The sequence below is a fragment of the Capsicum annuum genome, chromosome 4 (assembly GCF_002878395.1).
Source record: "Capsicum annuum cultivar UCD-10X-F1 chromosome 4, UCD10Xv1.1, whole genome shotgun sequence".
NCBI classification, from domain to species: Eukaryota; Viridiplantae; Streptophyta; class Magnoliopsida; order Solanales; family Solanaceae; genus Capsicum; species Capsicum annuum.
Window position 1 is genome coordinate 227,101,123 of NC_061114.1, and position 16,632 is coordinate 227,117,754.

Below are 16,632 nucleotides of genomic sequence, written 5' to 3' on the forward strand. Positions count from 1 at the left end.
ACTAGCAATAACTTCCTCTTTCATTACTTCATTCTTTTAAGATCCCTCTCCTTTGTTCTCAGTTACTCATCAAATGACACTCATTTCATATCTTTAAGTTCGATCATTGACAAGGTTCAAAGAAAGGGTAGCTCATTAGTAAAGAATTGATGGAAAACCACAATGCTAGTAGATGGAGGGCCTCCTTTTCTTTTCATTAATGAAACCCGAAAAATCACGTGGACTTCACTCAAAACAGAGAATATCACACAATGTTAAGAACACACTACCCTTAGGCCACTAGGATACAAACTAATATAATTGAAAATTGAACTTCACATCTTTGATTTTGAGATAGGAAAAATGGGTCTATATGCAGGCTAATCAACTCTAGTTGAGCCCAGTCATCTGGGCCTCAAACCTTGGGTTAATTATTAGTTATGTTTGGTGGCAAGTTAGCACTTAGCAATAGGAACTAATTAAGATAATTATTTTTGTACAGTTGACATATCAGAATGGGATATAAATTGATTTGGTTCTAGATACTTTTTAAAGCTATAGTTTGAATTTTAAAACAGTTGAAGAGACATATTGATCCTCTCTTTATATTTTAGAATATTTTGGAGAAAGAGGAGTGAACCAATTCAGAATATATCAAATTCCTAATAGGAAGTTTAGTCAAGATCATATCTTGCTCCAATATTCCAAAGCTTTGAACATAGAAAAAGAGGTTATTCTTTTTATTTTTATTACCTTATTTCCTCTAATATAATGTTCATTGGAAGTAAAACATTGCTTTTTGGAAGGGTTAATTTTTCTTGTCAAAAAAGTAGACAATAGGACCATTGCTTTGGAGCTCATATACTGGCATATTCTACAGTAACTGCTATTTGTCATCATTTTGTTTTTTCTTTCGTGGGCCTCATGGCTAGTATATTTTCTAACAACCAAAATATATCTAGTGTATTTTCATGCATTGAATTTCAGAAAGGGTAAAGTGTACATAATTCGTATCATTATCTAGAGATGAGAGAAATGTTTTCAATATATATATCTTTGGCTCAAGACAAAATACTATGCAGAAAAAAGATGTAATAGGGCTACAAAAGACAATAACGAGTAACACAACAACAGATGATACAGAATAATGCTACCACAAAATGATGCTAAAAACTATCTGTCCGAAACAATATATATCAACAAGAATCCAAGAACAAAAAATTACCAGCATAGCACTACCACTACTAATAAGGACAACACTCCTATCTACTAGCATAAACACACTCCAACCTCCTAACCTTCTACTTTAATTTGCGTTCATCATACCTTTCTATCTAAGGTTATGTCTTCGGTAAGCTTCACCCACACCATATCCTTGTCTAAGTACCACTCACCAATATTTCTTCGGTCTACCTCTACCTCTCCTCAATCCATCCGTAGCCAACTTCTCACATTTTCTATCCACACTAGGGCATTTGTACAACTCCTCATTTCATGCCCGAACCACCCCAACCTCCCTTCCCGCATATTGTCATCCATCAAAATCACTCCCAGCTTATCTCAGGTATCATCATTTTTACTTCTATCTCTTCTAGTCAACTCATACATTCATCGCAACATTCTCATCTCCGCCACCTTGATCCTCTGATGGCAAAAGTTGAGTGAATTTTCACCAGTTGTCTCGATTTGGAATAGCCACTTAACAGATTTACCTTCTTTTTGCTCTTCTGTTAGATCATATGATCTGAAGATTCTTCTTGAGCAAATTGAAAATTTCGTGAGAAAATATTAGATAAAGATTTAAAATTTTGTAAGTTATTTTAAAGATTAAAATATAATTAATTTTATTTGTAAGGTCGAGTAATATATGTGCAAATATATATTCACTATCAAAAAGAAAAAGATTAGCTACGGGCTTCAGTCTGTTAGTAATTTCGTCGTAGCTAACAGAAAGTCGTCATTAAAAAGAATTAGCAATAAATTTTACCGTTTAGCTACAGAATTTATCCATCTCTATATTCTATTTTTTTAATAATGATTAAACACGAGTCTAATATGGGCCCAAAGGAAAACAGTATTAAAATTGTGACATCTTGATTGTTCTTGTGAAGAGCAATAATTCTTTTTCTTTCATGAATGCACCACTTTGGTATTATATACTAATATAGTCAAACATATTACAATTAATTGATACTCAATATTGTCTTTTCATATAGCTAGTTTCTAGTTCCTTCTTGCATCTTATATCACAACAAACATATCAAATTATTTCTGAAAGAAACTAACAGATATTACATAGCAAATCAAGTGAGGTCAATATCATTAAAGATTTGTGCCTATGTTTGCTCTAGCAAATTTTCTTCTTTGTTCTTATTTGGAAATTGGAATTAACTTGTCATGTTTGTATTTTTCGCAGTAGACATTAAAATAAAAATAATACCCGGGATACCAAGGCAATAACACAAGTAAAGTTACGTGTTCGGTATAACTCAGTAATATTAGTATTGAGAACTTTATTAAATATATATAAATATTAGATTAATCAATTACTAGCATTGGATAATGCTATATTATAATATCAAATTCATAAAATTCAAATTATGAATATGCCTCTACTCTACAGTAACAAATAAAAAAATTGTAGTGGGAATACTTTTCTCGAGCTAGAGAGATTAAAAAACTTCATTTAAACTTGGCCAAGAGATAATATTGACTACCGAACTAGGATAAAATTCCTTTTGTCACTTCATGTAAATAGAAAGATAAAAACAAACTTTATTTAAATTCCTTGAAAAAAAAATAAGGAGGAAAAAAGGACCGACAGGGGAAGATATAATAAATAATTAAGCGCATACACTGTGAACTCATGAATGTGTGTTGGGTGGAGAGGGGTAGTGCCTCTTATTTTTTTAACTGGGGTTCGATATTCACTTTGAGGTTTGATCATTTTGAATTACATAAAAAAAAAATTCACTTATGAGTATTGGTAGAATAGTATTCTTTATTAAAAACGATTTCACATCCATAAACAAACTCGAAATCTTTAATTATGAATGAAAGGAATACTTATCAGTAATCAGTTATCACCCAAAAAATTTCATTTATGAGTAAAATGCGTCTTATCAAAGAAGACTTGATGCACACTAAGTTCGAACTGGAGGCTTTTGATGGTAGTAATGACTAAAGGAATGCTAGAGAATATATACACATTGAGATAATTTTTTCTAATTAAAATGTATACTTGTGGTTTACACATTAGATTTGCACTCCATCAGCAAAGCAAAGTCACTAGCCATCATATATGTAGAACCTAGATTGCTTATTCATTACAATTTACATCACGTCAACTTTGGGATATATATGACTAATTGTTCAAGCACTACACATATACAAATCTTAATTAGACATGTATAGCCACAAATTTTTATATTTAATTAGTACGTGCGATATTCTAAGTTGGTATCCAGATTTTGCGAGTACCTACTTCTTAGTAAATTATGTACTACTATCAAATTTATAGTTTAATTTTAACCTTGATTTTTTTTTTTTTCACCCTTTAGCCAACGTTAAACTCTAGGCATATTTGCTCACATATTGCTCAATCTTACAAACAAAATATTACTAAATTATAACATGCAATAACTTATAAAATTTTAGATCAAAGTCTAATATAATATCTTCTCATAAAATTTTCAGTTTATCCGAAAAGAACTTTTAGCTTGTAATCTAAAAGATTCATGAGTTGCAAGAGAAATTAAAATAGCTTTTCTAACCAATTATTTCAAAACAAGGATAACTGATGAAAATTTTAATACTCAACATGGTATATAAGTTAAACAGAAATAGCTTTCCTTACCAATTATCTCAAAAAAGGGATAATCGATGAAAATTTCACTACTCGACATGGTATATAAGTTAAATTTTTTAAGTTGTAAGAGAAATAAAAATAGTCTTCCTAACCAATTATCTCAAGAAAAAGATAATCGATGAAAATTTCACTACTCAATATGATAGATAAGTTAAATCTTTTTAAGTTGCAGGAGAAATAAAAATAACATTCCTAATCGATTATTATCTCAAAAAAAAAAAAATAGTCGATGAAAATTTCACTACTCAATATGATATATAAGTTAAATTTTTTAACTTATATGAAAAACAGAAAAAAGGTGGAAAAGGTAGGGGTGGAGAATGTGGGAAGCACTATCCATAAAAGCATGCAAATAATAGTAAAAATAAATTCAAAAGTTTGAGCTCATATAGCAAGACTAATGAGAGCTTTACTTTTTAATTTATTTGTAGTCTTACTCTTTGGGAAGGAATCTATCATATAGTACTTCACCTATTCACCCCACCCCCAACCCACCCCCACCCCCAACAACCATATCCAATATAGATCTTTAACTATATTAATCCACTTTATAAAGCTCTATATATCCTTTAGTTCATCACCAAAAACCTTAAGTCTTTCCATTAAAACTATATACTTCCTCTTAATCACTAAAAAAACATGTTATTCACAGAACTTCCAGATTGTGTTTATTCAAAAGAGCCAATTTTCATAAGTCCAATTAGTCCAACACCAAATCACACCCTTTATTTATCAAATCTTGATGATCAAATGTTCCTTAGATTTTCCATTAAGTACCTCTATCTTTTTACTAAGTCCATAAATTTGGAAAAACTTAAACATTCTCTATCAAGGGTTTTAGTTGATTATTACCCTTTAGCAGGAAGATTAAGAAAATGTCCAGAAAATAATCATAAACTTCAAGTTGATTGTAATGGAGAAGGTGCTGTTTTTGCTGAAGCATTTTTGGATTTAAGTGCTGATGAACTTCTTGTTATTTCTAATAAGCCTGATAAATCTTGGAGGAAATTATTGTATAAAGTTGAAGCTCAAAGTTTCTTGGATATTCCTCCTCTAGTTGTGCAGGTTAGTTTTTTTTTTTAAATTACACTCTTATTTTCTTGGAATTTAACTTCTATACATTGATTGTCAAATCTTCTAAAAAATAATTACAAGTAATTATTCACAAAAAAATGAGATTAATAAATTTTTTAATGTTTATACATTAAAATACATGTAGCATGATACGTTCTTTTACAATCTTGGGCTAGGTGATTCTATCGTGTGTGTTTTTTTTTGTACTTTATTAGTGTATATAAGTTAGTTTTGGAAATATCCTAATACAGTTACATGGTACTAAAACTTAGCTAATCAGGAGTTGTTTGGTACGGAGAATGTGATATATAAAGTTATTCAATGAATTGAAATATTTTATGAAATTAATTAGTTCTCTCACCATATAAATAAGGGATAGCTTATTTCATTATTGTAGTACAAATGTTACGATAAATAGTTTACGAACTAATTAATATCCTAATCAAATGCAGAATATAATAATCCTATATTTTATCTAGGAAATATTATCTTTTATCCCTGGTACCAACAACCCTTACAGTTTACATCCTCCAATTACAACCAGTGAACTAGCTTTACTTAAAGATGTAACATTAATAATATGTGTTATTGATTGACTATATGTCCTCTCAATTTGATAATTTAAGGTAAATATGGCTAAAAAGATTAAATATAGATGAAGTTTGTACTTCAATAGGACTAATTTCTTGGTGGAGTGTGATGTTCCCAAGACAACATGTATGGTTCCCTTTTCACCATCATCTCACATTTTCTTCTCTTGCTGCCCATTAATAAAGGTCACACACTTAACTTTGATTTGATTAATAACCTAATTTTGGCCAAGTTCTTTGTATATTATATTCAACTATGATTAACTAGTAAAAGTAGACGTGAAACATATATACCCCGCTATACTCTTAACTTGCTCACTTTAACAAGTGTACCTAAATTAATTAATATTTCAAACGAGGGTATCGAATATTTTTTATGACATGACATATTAAGACAATTTAGAGGTGGAACTAGTTAAAAAAATTGTGAATAAATTTATATATATAATAAAAGAAATGATTAACGCAAACACAAGGTTTGATACTATGAGACTATGAGTTATGCCAAATATTTAACCAAAATCATAGTTCCGCCATTGCAAGACATATGAAAGACGACTCAGCTAGAGCCTAGATACATATTTAACGATTGATTGAATTTTGAACAAGTAGCATTGGCTAGGGTTTCTTCAGTCCCCACTTTGTGAAAATATATTGTGTACATTATTGTATTGGCTGGGGTTCGTATGTGAAGTAACGATAAAATACCTACACATTTGAAGCAGTATTGCTTGTAGGAGCTATGATAGGAAGCTCACAAAGTTCATCCAAATCTCCATCTTCGAAAAATTATACTATATTAGAAAAATTATATTTGTAAAAAAAGTATAAATCTTTGGATCCACCATGGAAAATGACTTAAAAAGTGACCCTACGCCTCTTTCGTATTGACTTTCTCCCTTTTATTCCTTTCTTTCTGTTTGGTATCTACATTGATGTTTGATCAGTTCGAATTCGACCCTATAGAGATATATTATTGAGAAGAAGCGTTTTTTATCGAAATATTTTTTATACTTAAGACTCAAAATCGAAATCTATAATTAAGAAAGGAGCAACCTCATCTATATTGTTATTTTCACTTTGTTTTAAGTGGTGGATTATCTTTTTCACGTCATGTTTTAGTGAAATGATTAAATTGGCCTTCCTAACCAATTATGTTTCCCATTACAGGTAACAAATCTCCGTTGCGGGGGCATGATCCTCTGCACCGCAATCAATCACTGTCTATGTGATGGCATCGGAACCGCCCAATTTTTACATTCATGGGCCCACTACAACAAGGACCCCACCAGCACTCTACCAATCCCACCGTTCCACTCTCGCCACGTGTTAACACCCCGTGATCCACCACAAATAACCTCGATACATCCCGCATTTACGAAAATACCCCTCAATGATCAAAATCCCCAATTTAACCTCAACCTTCACCAATATTTACAATCGCAACCTACTACCCCTGCTTCTATTACCTTTTCACAATCCCAAATTCTTCACTTGAAAAGACAATGTTCTCCCTCGGTAAAATCCACTAGCTTTGAAGTCCTAGCATCTCACACGTGGCGGTGTTGGGTAAAATCGTTGGATTTACCGTCCTCAATCAACGTGAAACTCCTATTTTCCGTGAACGTCAGGAAAACTGTAAAACCGGAATTACCACAAGGGTATTATGGGAATGGATTTGTGCTAGGTTGCGCGGAGGCACCGGTAAAGCAAGTGGTGAATGGTAATTTACAAGACACGGTAAAATTAGTGCAACATGCAAAGTCCGAATTAACTAACGACGCGGTAAAATCCATCGTGGATTTATTAGAGGATAAAACGGTAAAAACGGATTTCTCAACTAGTTTGGTAATTTCACAATGGTCAAGATTGAGCTTGGAGGAAGTAAATTTTGGAGAAGGTAAAGCAATACAAATGGGACCATTAACGAGTGATATTTACTGCTTGTTTTTACCATCAGTGGGTGAAATTGATGCTGTTAGAGTATTGGTTTCTTTGCCAGAAAATGTTGTGAAGAAATTTGAATATTATATGAAGGAACTTTGGGAGGTAAATGATATTAATGGAGATATCATCAAAGGACATCTTCAATATGAAAACCACAAAATGATTTCTGCTTGAATTAATTTAAGTTTCTTCTTCGAGTGTATTCTCTAGCTAATATTTCTTCTTCGAGTGTATTCTCTAGCTTATTCGACTGCTTGAATTTCATGTTATGTTACATGAAATTGTGAATGCAATTATATTCTATATTTGGCTTAACTCATCGCCAAACCCTCAAATTTGTCTTGAAAATTCACTTACACCCCTTAACTAAGACATGTACTACCAAAAATGTCGGCAAAAAAAATGAACGAAAGGAATAATAAGTGAAAAACTTTTAATTTGATTGTAATAAATTGAGTTCTCACATCGATATGTGATCGATTGTACGTATCAGTCTCTTAGTATGATTTTGGATAATTTTTGCCTCATAACCTAGCTTTTAAAATTGAATTCTATTCAAAATTCATTTCTCATCGTGATGTAAATATTAAACCCATCTCAATTTATAATTTACCCAATATTAAACCTTCATAAATGTCAACGATCTAAATATCCTCAACATGTATACAAATGTTGACTTCTCACATGTATGGGTGATATATTATTTAATCTCCTTATATAGTCTTAACCATTTCTCATATAGTCAACTAATTTCAAGACTTAGAATTACATCCAATATCCATTTCTCATCTAATATTAGTGTATTTTAGTGTGAAGAAAGGTCATTTGTGACCATATAAACTTTCGATGATGCTATTCCTTTTCTTGGTTATTTTATATAGTAATAAATATTTCCTAGTAATCATCACAAGATGTGGTGCAGTGGATGAGGTTGCTCCTCCCTTAGCCAGAGATCTCAAGTTAGAGCCCTGAGTATGGAAAAATCCTTGATAGGGAGCGCTTCCCCATGAATGGGGCTCTACATATCGCGAATTTAGACTGGCATCTTAGAATAAGAAAGGATTGTTCCTGATCCGGAATTTGCAACACAACATAAGTAGAAGCATGCTATGCTAGCATAGAATAGTTGTACCGAGTGAAAACTTCTTTTCTTAGGATGAGCAGTATAAAGATCTTCTTCGTCGATAAGTTAGTCGAACTCTAATGTAGGTATTGAACATCGAATGAGAAACAAAGAAAGAAAAATATTCCCTAGTGGAATGGAACTAGCTAGGTATATTTTGTAATTTTGTATTACTATTAAGTTATTCGAAAATATCAAAAGAAGAGAGATAAGTTCCACCAGACAGGGCGTATATTTTTTCGGTTAGCATGTAACAAGATTCTTCTTTTTCGCATAAAGGTGAAACCAATTTGTCCTACACAGTCAATTATTTCACAAAAATGATATTTTTTTTCACCCACTTTAAGCTCTATTATTATAGTACTATTTTATGTACAAACAAGTTTTGCATAAGTGGTTCTTGTTGATGAACTTACATAGAAAGTTGTGGAGTAAAAAGAATTATGATAGAAGATTAGTAAGGTAGAAGTAAGTCCATATTAATAGATAGAAGTGTATTGTCATGTTGTTTTTATGATAGTTGTAGAATTGTTTTTGTAGATTTTTTTTCTTTGATTTATGTTAATATTTGTTGTTTTGTGTAGTTTGATTGTAGTACTTCTTTCGTTTTGGAATAATTAAATTGTTGGAATATTTATTGGTGTTTCAAAATAAGTGAATCATTGATTTTTTTTTTTTCAAATTTACCCTTATGATTTGACAATCAATTAACTTTTGAATAGATATTACAAGGTCAGTTTTTTTCTTTTTTGGGGTAAAAATGAAAAGTTGTGTTAAATTTATGTTTTTAATGTTTTTTTCTTAATCTGTGTGTCAAAATCCAACATTTCATTTATTATGAAATGGAGGGAGTATTATTTTGTTGTATTGACGTTTGTTATTATCTGTTGTTTTTATTACTATATATCTATTGTTTCTTGTACTTCCATTACGTCTTTCTCTAACTTGTTTTTGTCTTAAGCATGAGTCTTTTGAAAGCAACCTATCTACCTCATTTCTGGGATAGAGGTGAAGTTTGCTTATACTCTACCTTCCCCAGAAATCAATTTATTAGAATGTACTGAATATGTTGTTGGTATTATTGATTCTTATATGGACATGGACATCTATTACATGAAACAAAAGTAACGTGTGTCACTGGTTTCTTTAATTCCTAAATATTATGTAATGCTATTCTTATTAATTATCATGTTTTTAATCATTTCTCAATTTTCTTTTTCATTATCATGTTTTTAATCATTTCTCAATTTTCTTTTTCATAACTGTTTTGTTTGTTACGCTTGAAATGAAGGTCTTTTGAAAACAACTTCTTTATCTTAATAAGATGAGAAAAAAATTGCATCTACTCGATCTACCTTTTTCAGATTCTATTAATGGACATAATTACATTAAATATGTATTGTTGTTGACTACTCCCTCCGTCTCATTTTACTTGTCCCAAATTGAGATGGCACAACAATTAAGAAAAATAATAAATAACATGGCTAGTTTATCAAGTATCCCTATTAAATGATGTTTACATTTTAATTTAAAGAAAAGATAATTAATGTAAAGGGTAAAACATGAAAAGAAAAGTTTGTCTTATCTTGATAAGTAAAATGGGACATCAACTTAACCAATTTAGGACGGGTAAAATGGAATGGAGTGAGTACTTATCACTAGCGTGTGATTTTTTGAAGATATATTAATAATTTAATATCATACTCCTATTCATTGATCATTATCATTAATATTAAAGTAGCTAGTGAAAACAATGTATCTCTGCCATTAAAAGAAGTGGAGGGAATTAATTAGAAAATAATTTAAGATGCACCACTTATACAAAGTTGTCTTTCTTTTATTTTATTTTATTTTATTTTTTCAAATTTATCTTCACCAATCTCAACTGTGTCAAAGGCATAAATTGAAAGGAATTGAGTGGCAAGCTGAATCATTATATTTGGTCAATGATCAATTGTTCATAAAAAGAATATTGAGTTAATTATATATAGTTCCTAACTTCATTATACTTATCTATCAATAATTAAATAAAGCACGATTGCTTTGTTGCTGAGTGCTATTAATTATATGATATTCAACAATTGCATAAATGATAAGTACAAATATAAAAAAGTAAGCTTGCTTCCAAATTTGATAACTATGCACTTTGAAAGCATATATTCATATGTGCTTAGCTTGTTCTATTAAATTCAAGATATTACGATCTATCACCTAATTATAATTATGTATAGAGTATTAAATATATATATATATATATATCTGATGTCCATATGAAATATTACTAAAAGAAAAGGGATATAATCACTTTCAAATTCCAGGGACAATTTGATAATAGAGATTTTTATACTACACTAATGTTCCAACTAAATCATCAACAACAATAATAACAAACTCAGTTATTCCATAATTGAGATCTGAAATGGAGAGATTGTTTCCTAAAGATTTTCGACTCAAAGAAAAATAAAGACAATAGCAGAAACAAGCAGTGCATGATCAATATTTAATTCTATTGCATACACTTATTATACAGGGCAGAGCCAACCCTTTGGTAAGGCATTCATCTGAACCCCCTTCGACGGAAAAATATATCATTTATATATAATGAAAAATTAATTTTTATGTATCTATAGTAGGTGTTGAACCCCCTTCAGCTAGGTTTTCGTAACCCCCTAGTTGAAATTCTGACTCCGCCTTTGTTATTATATATTGAGTGTGTTAAGAGCCCTACCAATGAATGATTTTAACTACATTGGAAAGTTAGACCACCTCTAATGCCATTGATTGGTTGAAAGAAAATTAACCAAAATCTTATCCCTTTGAATATGCTAATCAATCAAGTAATGTTTTTGAGCCCCAAAAGTTTCAAAATGTTTTACCTAAATTATGTGAAACGATCGAACACATTATCTTCTCCAAAAGGAGGTTCTTTTTTCTTCAAATGTCAAAAGAATCAATGCACATTTATAATTGGTTAATCCAAGATAAAATTCCTTTTAGACTTTTTGCTTAGTTAATTAAATTCCTTTTAGTCTTTTTGCTTAGTTGATTAAGGGAAACCAATTAGATATGAGTTAAAAGTCAATGGCATGATGAGAAAAGGTAGAAGACAATGATGCATGGGAGTCTAGTGTTTCAATAAAAAAAAGGATTATGCTTGTACAATAGTGAGATATAAATCTTTAAAAAATGTCACAATGAGTTATACTATATAGTTCTAAAATGCACTATGAAATTATGATAATGAGCATGATGTATATTATACTATATAATATAATATAACTATAAAAGACGAATCTTGGGGTAACTGATATAGTTATTGTCATGTGATTAAAAAAATCACGATTCAAGTCGTAGAAACAACCTCCAATCAAAATATAGAATAAACTCTGTATACAGACAATAAATCCTTGTGATTTTGATCCTTTCCGAATCTCACACACCAAAAGTTTTGGTGCCTTTTAATATAATATAAAACTAATCATATCTACTAGGTCACGAGTCCACAACTAGACTTGCTTTTTAGATCCACATGAAAGATACTCATAATCAAATATTTGTTCAAATCTAGGATTCCAAAATGTATGGCTTATTGGGCTGACAATCGCGCATGCTCCCAATTTTTCTGAGTGTGATTTTGACATTCTTCACATTCCTTTTTTCGTCGGTAGGAGGTAGCGGATACTCCATAAAATAAATAAAATGCACATAAATTTCTCATAAGTGTGAGTTAAGCTTATCATAAAGTTTATACTGTGATAATCATTTTCACTTTTATTCGTGATTAGGCATGCTTTGAGTCAAATCTCTCTGTCTATGTTCTTCAATCTTTATTTCATGATTTTACAGTGGTTAAATAACTAATTTTACCTATCTTGACAATTCGAACTTCTTACCCTGTAGTTAAGTGAGAATTTTCTTAAAATTATTTTTGTGATAATGGTGTCTCAAGTTATATGTACCTCAATGTAACACTCCGTATTTTTGAGCTAGAAATCGAACCGTCATTCTTACGTGTGTAAACTCTAATCCCATGATTTATATTCGAATACATGTATCATGATCATTAGCCTAATATGAAGAGTGCTTATGAGGTGGAAAAATGTTCATAAGAATCAGCAAAGTTGAGTTAAGAGCCATTGATTCGGCCAAATCTTGGTATTCGATTCTACAAGGGTCATATTTGAACGTGTATAACTCTTTACATATGTGGAGTTTTGCATCTCAAGATCCACCAAATTGTAGATAATTGAATTAGCTTCCTAACGATATCAATCTCGTCTTAATCCGATATCCGAACGAAAAAGTAATGACTATGCTAAGGCCGGGGATCGCATGACAAATGCCAATAGCCACTGGATGGGCTGTTCTTTTGGCGTGCGCCGCACACCCTCAGGTGTGCTTTATGCGTCGCCCAGCAAAAGCAAAGTGTCAAAATTGCTCCGTTTTGACTTAGTTTAAGGGCGTTGAAGTCTTTTCACATCCCTAAACCATTTCTAATCATTCTTAAATGAATTAAGGGGTCTTAAAACACGTCATTCCACCCTCTTAACCCTAAACGTCCAATACACGATTTAAAACTCTTCCCCTCTTCCCAAAAACGAAATTCAACCTCTCTCTCCAAGAATTCAAGTATCCAAGCTCCAAGTTCAAGTTTTCTTCAAGGATTCAAAGTAATTAAGGTATGTAGGGTATTCATCAATGGGTGCCTTTCACCCATTGAGCCTAAAAACCCTCTTTTATTTAAATTACGAATTGTACTCTAATTTACGATCAAGTTCAATGTAAATCATGAAATTCTTCCATGTTTCCTCATTGTTTTACATTCAAGTTATGCTAATAGTTTTACTCCATGAAAATCACGATCCTACATGCTTGAAGTTTCAAAACCCCATGTCATGTTCAGTTAACATCATGTTAAAATTCTCAAATTACTCTTTAAACTGTATAAACATGATATTTTCCCAAGGTTAACTCATGCCCATGTTTACATTCATAAAATTTATTAGATTATCGAAATATCTCATGTTTTGGGTCTTTAAATTATGATTTTACGTCACTGTTTTAAGTGTTGTTATAGAGGTTTTGTAATCATTCAGTGCAGGCGGGTTATGAACACCCGATATCTACATGTTCACTTACATTTCAGACCTTTCAAGTAATGAGTCAGTCAACTCATGATTTTATTGTTAAACTCATTTTGTTACGATCATGTTGAGCACTATCAGTTTACATGTTTATAATTACTTCAGAATCTATATGCACTGTAGTTTTCAAAATATCATGGCCTGAGCTTATCAGTTATCTGTGCATGCACCAATAGGTATTTCAGTGTCTTTCAGTTGGGAATAAGATTTAGCATTGAGTGGGAAGTGTGGATTCAGCGCATCCTACTTTCCTAGAAACTATGTGCCACCGTAGGTTTAGGGGCCTCGTCAGAGAGTGTTTTCCCTTGCCTAATATGGGCTCAGTTTAGTGATCACTCCAGTTCAGGTTCTACTTCGATGGCAGGGATAGAACAATCCTCCTCAACGTGGGTCAGACGTTGGACTCCATGATAGCTCACATGGTTTATGTCGGTTATATGATAGCTCCCACAATTTCAGTCAGTATTCAGTTTATCTCAGTTCAGGTTTGCTTGACCAAGTAATCAGTTTTACGGATTATTCATGTTATTTAGATCAAGTCAGTAAATACTCAATCTTGCGTTCTCAGTTTTACAGGTTCATGTTTTCATGCTCAGTATTCATACATGGTCCCCAGTTTAGTTTTACAACATGTTCAACTTTACATGAGATTTACATACTGTTGACACCTAATTTTTGCCCTCCACGACTAACTTTAATCCTGAATTTCTTTGATTTTTAATAAAATTAAAATATTTATTTCATCCGAATAAAAATTTATTAAATATATTTGTACGTAATTTTGTCATTTTAAGTAGTGATTATAATTTATCGTATTCAATTATACGAGATTTTATAATTTTTTTACTTAAATATTTATTTTATAAAATATTAGATTTTAATCAAGGCTTAGCGATTCAAATGATTAAAGTTTTAATTTAAATATAATTTACTCTCAAAACATAATTTATTCGGGTAAATATGTGTTTGATTTTATAAAATCAAGAAGTCCGAGATTAAAGGAAGCATTAATTCGCATCGAATTTCAATTTAATTTAGTCAATCTATTAGATTTGACCATAATTGAAATCAAATTGGCCATAATTGTAATGCAATCCGTCAATTGATTTCTAATTTGGTCAAAATTAAATAAATATGGCTAAATTTTAAATCCCAATTGGGGTTATATTTTAAATAACCCCAAAATTCTCAAAAACTCTCATAACTTCTACCTAATTCCACAAAAAAATAATTTTAAATTGTACTACATTGTATCCCCCCCCCCCCCCCCCAACTTTGTCTTTTCCTAATTTTGAAATTTAAAAGTTGTACTACATTGTACAATTTTCCTCCACATTATCTTCCACCTCTCCTTATCTTCAATTTTAAAATTTCAAAAACACCGTTAATTACTTTTTCTCCCACATTGGTGGATGACAAGAAATAAATCTTCATCCAAAAAAAATCTCATTCTCTCCTATAAATACTACCACTACTTTGGTAAAAAGGGGGGAAAAAGGAAGAAAAAAAAGCTAGAAAGGTGAAAAAATCCTTTTTGAGCAAAATAGTTATTTTTATTTAGTAAAAATTTTTGTTTCATAGAGTTGGTCAGCTAATAAAAAATTTCAAGTTGCTGGTGATGTTTTTTTGGTGGTGGTTTATTCCGACAAAGCTCTTAGTCTCGTTTTGCTGCCCCCAAAAAGGTAAACACATCTTTTTTTAAAGTTTTTATTGTCATTTTCTTCTTCATTTTTTTTCTTCTTTATAGTTCGTAGATATAATTTTGTTTGCTGGAATTGTATGTTGTAGATGGCCTTAAAGGCCCTAGGACGTTGTGGTATCGATATTCTAATTATTTTCATGTTCATGATATAAAAATGAGCTAACAATAGTTTTATGTGTCTTTTTTTTACTTTATTCTTTGATTATTTTGGATAAAGTTTCAATCTTTGATTAAAATATGTATTTATGCTTTGTTTAAACTCATTGTTATTGGATATATTTGTTTTTAGCATGTAAAGTTATTTTCTTTATGTTGAAAAGAATAGTTAATGTTGAATGTTTCGCCTTTTCACCTTATTCTTTGATTATTTTGGATAAAGTTTAGATCTTTACTTGAAAAGTCATACCCATGTCTTGTTTAAACTCATTGTTGGTAGATATGTTTGTTTTTAGCATGTAAAGTTATTTTCTTTATGTTGAAAAAAATGGTTAATATTGATTGTTTTGCCTTTTGACTTTATTCTTCGATTGTCATGTATAAAATTTTGATCTTTGCTCAAAAGACAAACTTGTGTCTTGTTTAAATTTATTGTTAGCGGATATGTTTGTTTTAGCTGTAAAATTATTTCTTTTATGTTGAAAAAATAGTTACTATTGTTTGTTTCGCCTTAATAAAAATAGTAATTGATTAAATCAAGAATTTTTCATTTACTTGATAATTATTTTAAGGGATCTCCAAAATCTTCATATAAGAGATGAAGTGCTAGCTTTATTTTTCATCCACGATATTTATTCCTCTTTTTCGCATGTTTTCAAATTTGTCAAAATGATGAGAAAGTTCGAATTTTTGTGGCTAAATAGAATTATTTAGATATTTTTGTGGCTAAATCTCACAATAACTTACCATTTTCATGTACAACCATGTTTTAAGTGCATATTTCAGTAAATAACTTATATCCTCAATTGTAAAGCATGTTTTAAATATTTTCATGATTTAGTGCATGTCTCCATATACTCAGTACATTCCAACGTACTGACCATATATATGCTTTTGTGACTACATTTTTTCATAATGTAGATACCAGATGTAGTCCGCACACTAGGGTCAGACAGCTCTTTGCATTCAACCAGCTGTAGACACGTGATTTTTGACCCTCCTTGAGTGTAATATATATATATATATATATATATATATATATATATATA

General features: G+C 30.8%; 1 protein-coding gene across 1 annotated transcript; it reads left to right on the plus strand.

The window, feature by feature from the left end:
- The first annotated feature begins 4,271 nt into the window (after positions 1 to 4,271).
- Positions 4,272 to 7,773, plus strand: LOC107866964 (alcohol acyltransferase 9). The gene is made up of 2 exons (XM_016713030.2): positions 4,272 to 4,912; positions 6,682 to 7,773. Exons 1-2 carry the CDS (start codon positions 4,487 to 4,489, stop codon positions 7,630 to 7,632), a joined length of 1,377 nt encoding a protein of 458 aa, XP_016568516.1. The 5' UTR covers positions 4,272 to 4,486; the 3' UTR covers positions 7,633 to 7,773.
- Positions 7,774 to 16,632: the final 8,859 nt, after the last annotated feature.

Bases quoted from the DNA above. Each gene is read 5' to 3' on its own strand.
- LOC107866964 (XM_016713030.2), top strand. From the start codon at position 4,487: ATGTTATTCACAGAACTTCCAGATTGTGTTTATTCAAAAGAGCCAATT. The intron at 4,913-6,681 runs GTTAGTTTTTTT...TTCCCATTACAG, and splicing joins TTCCTCCTCTAGTTGTGCAG to GTAACAAATCTCCGTTGCGG.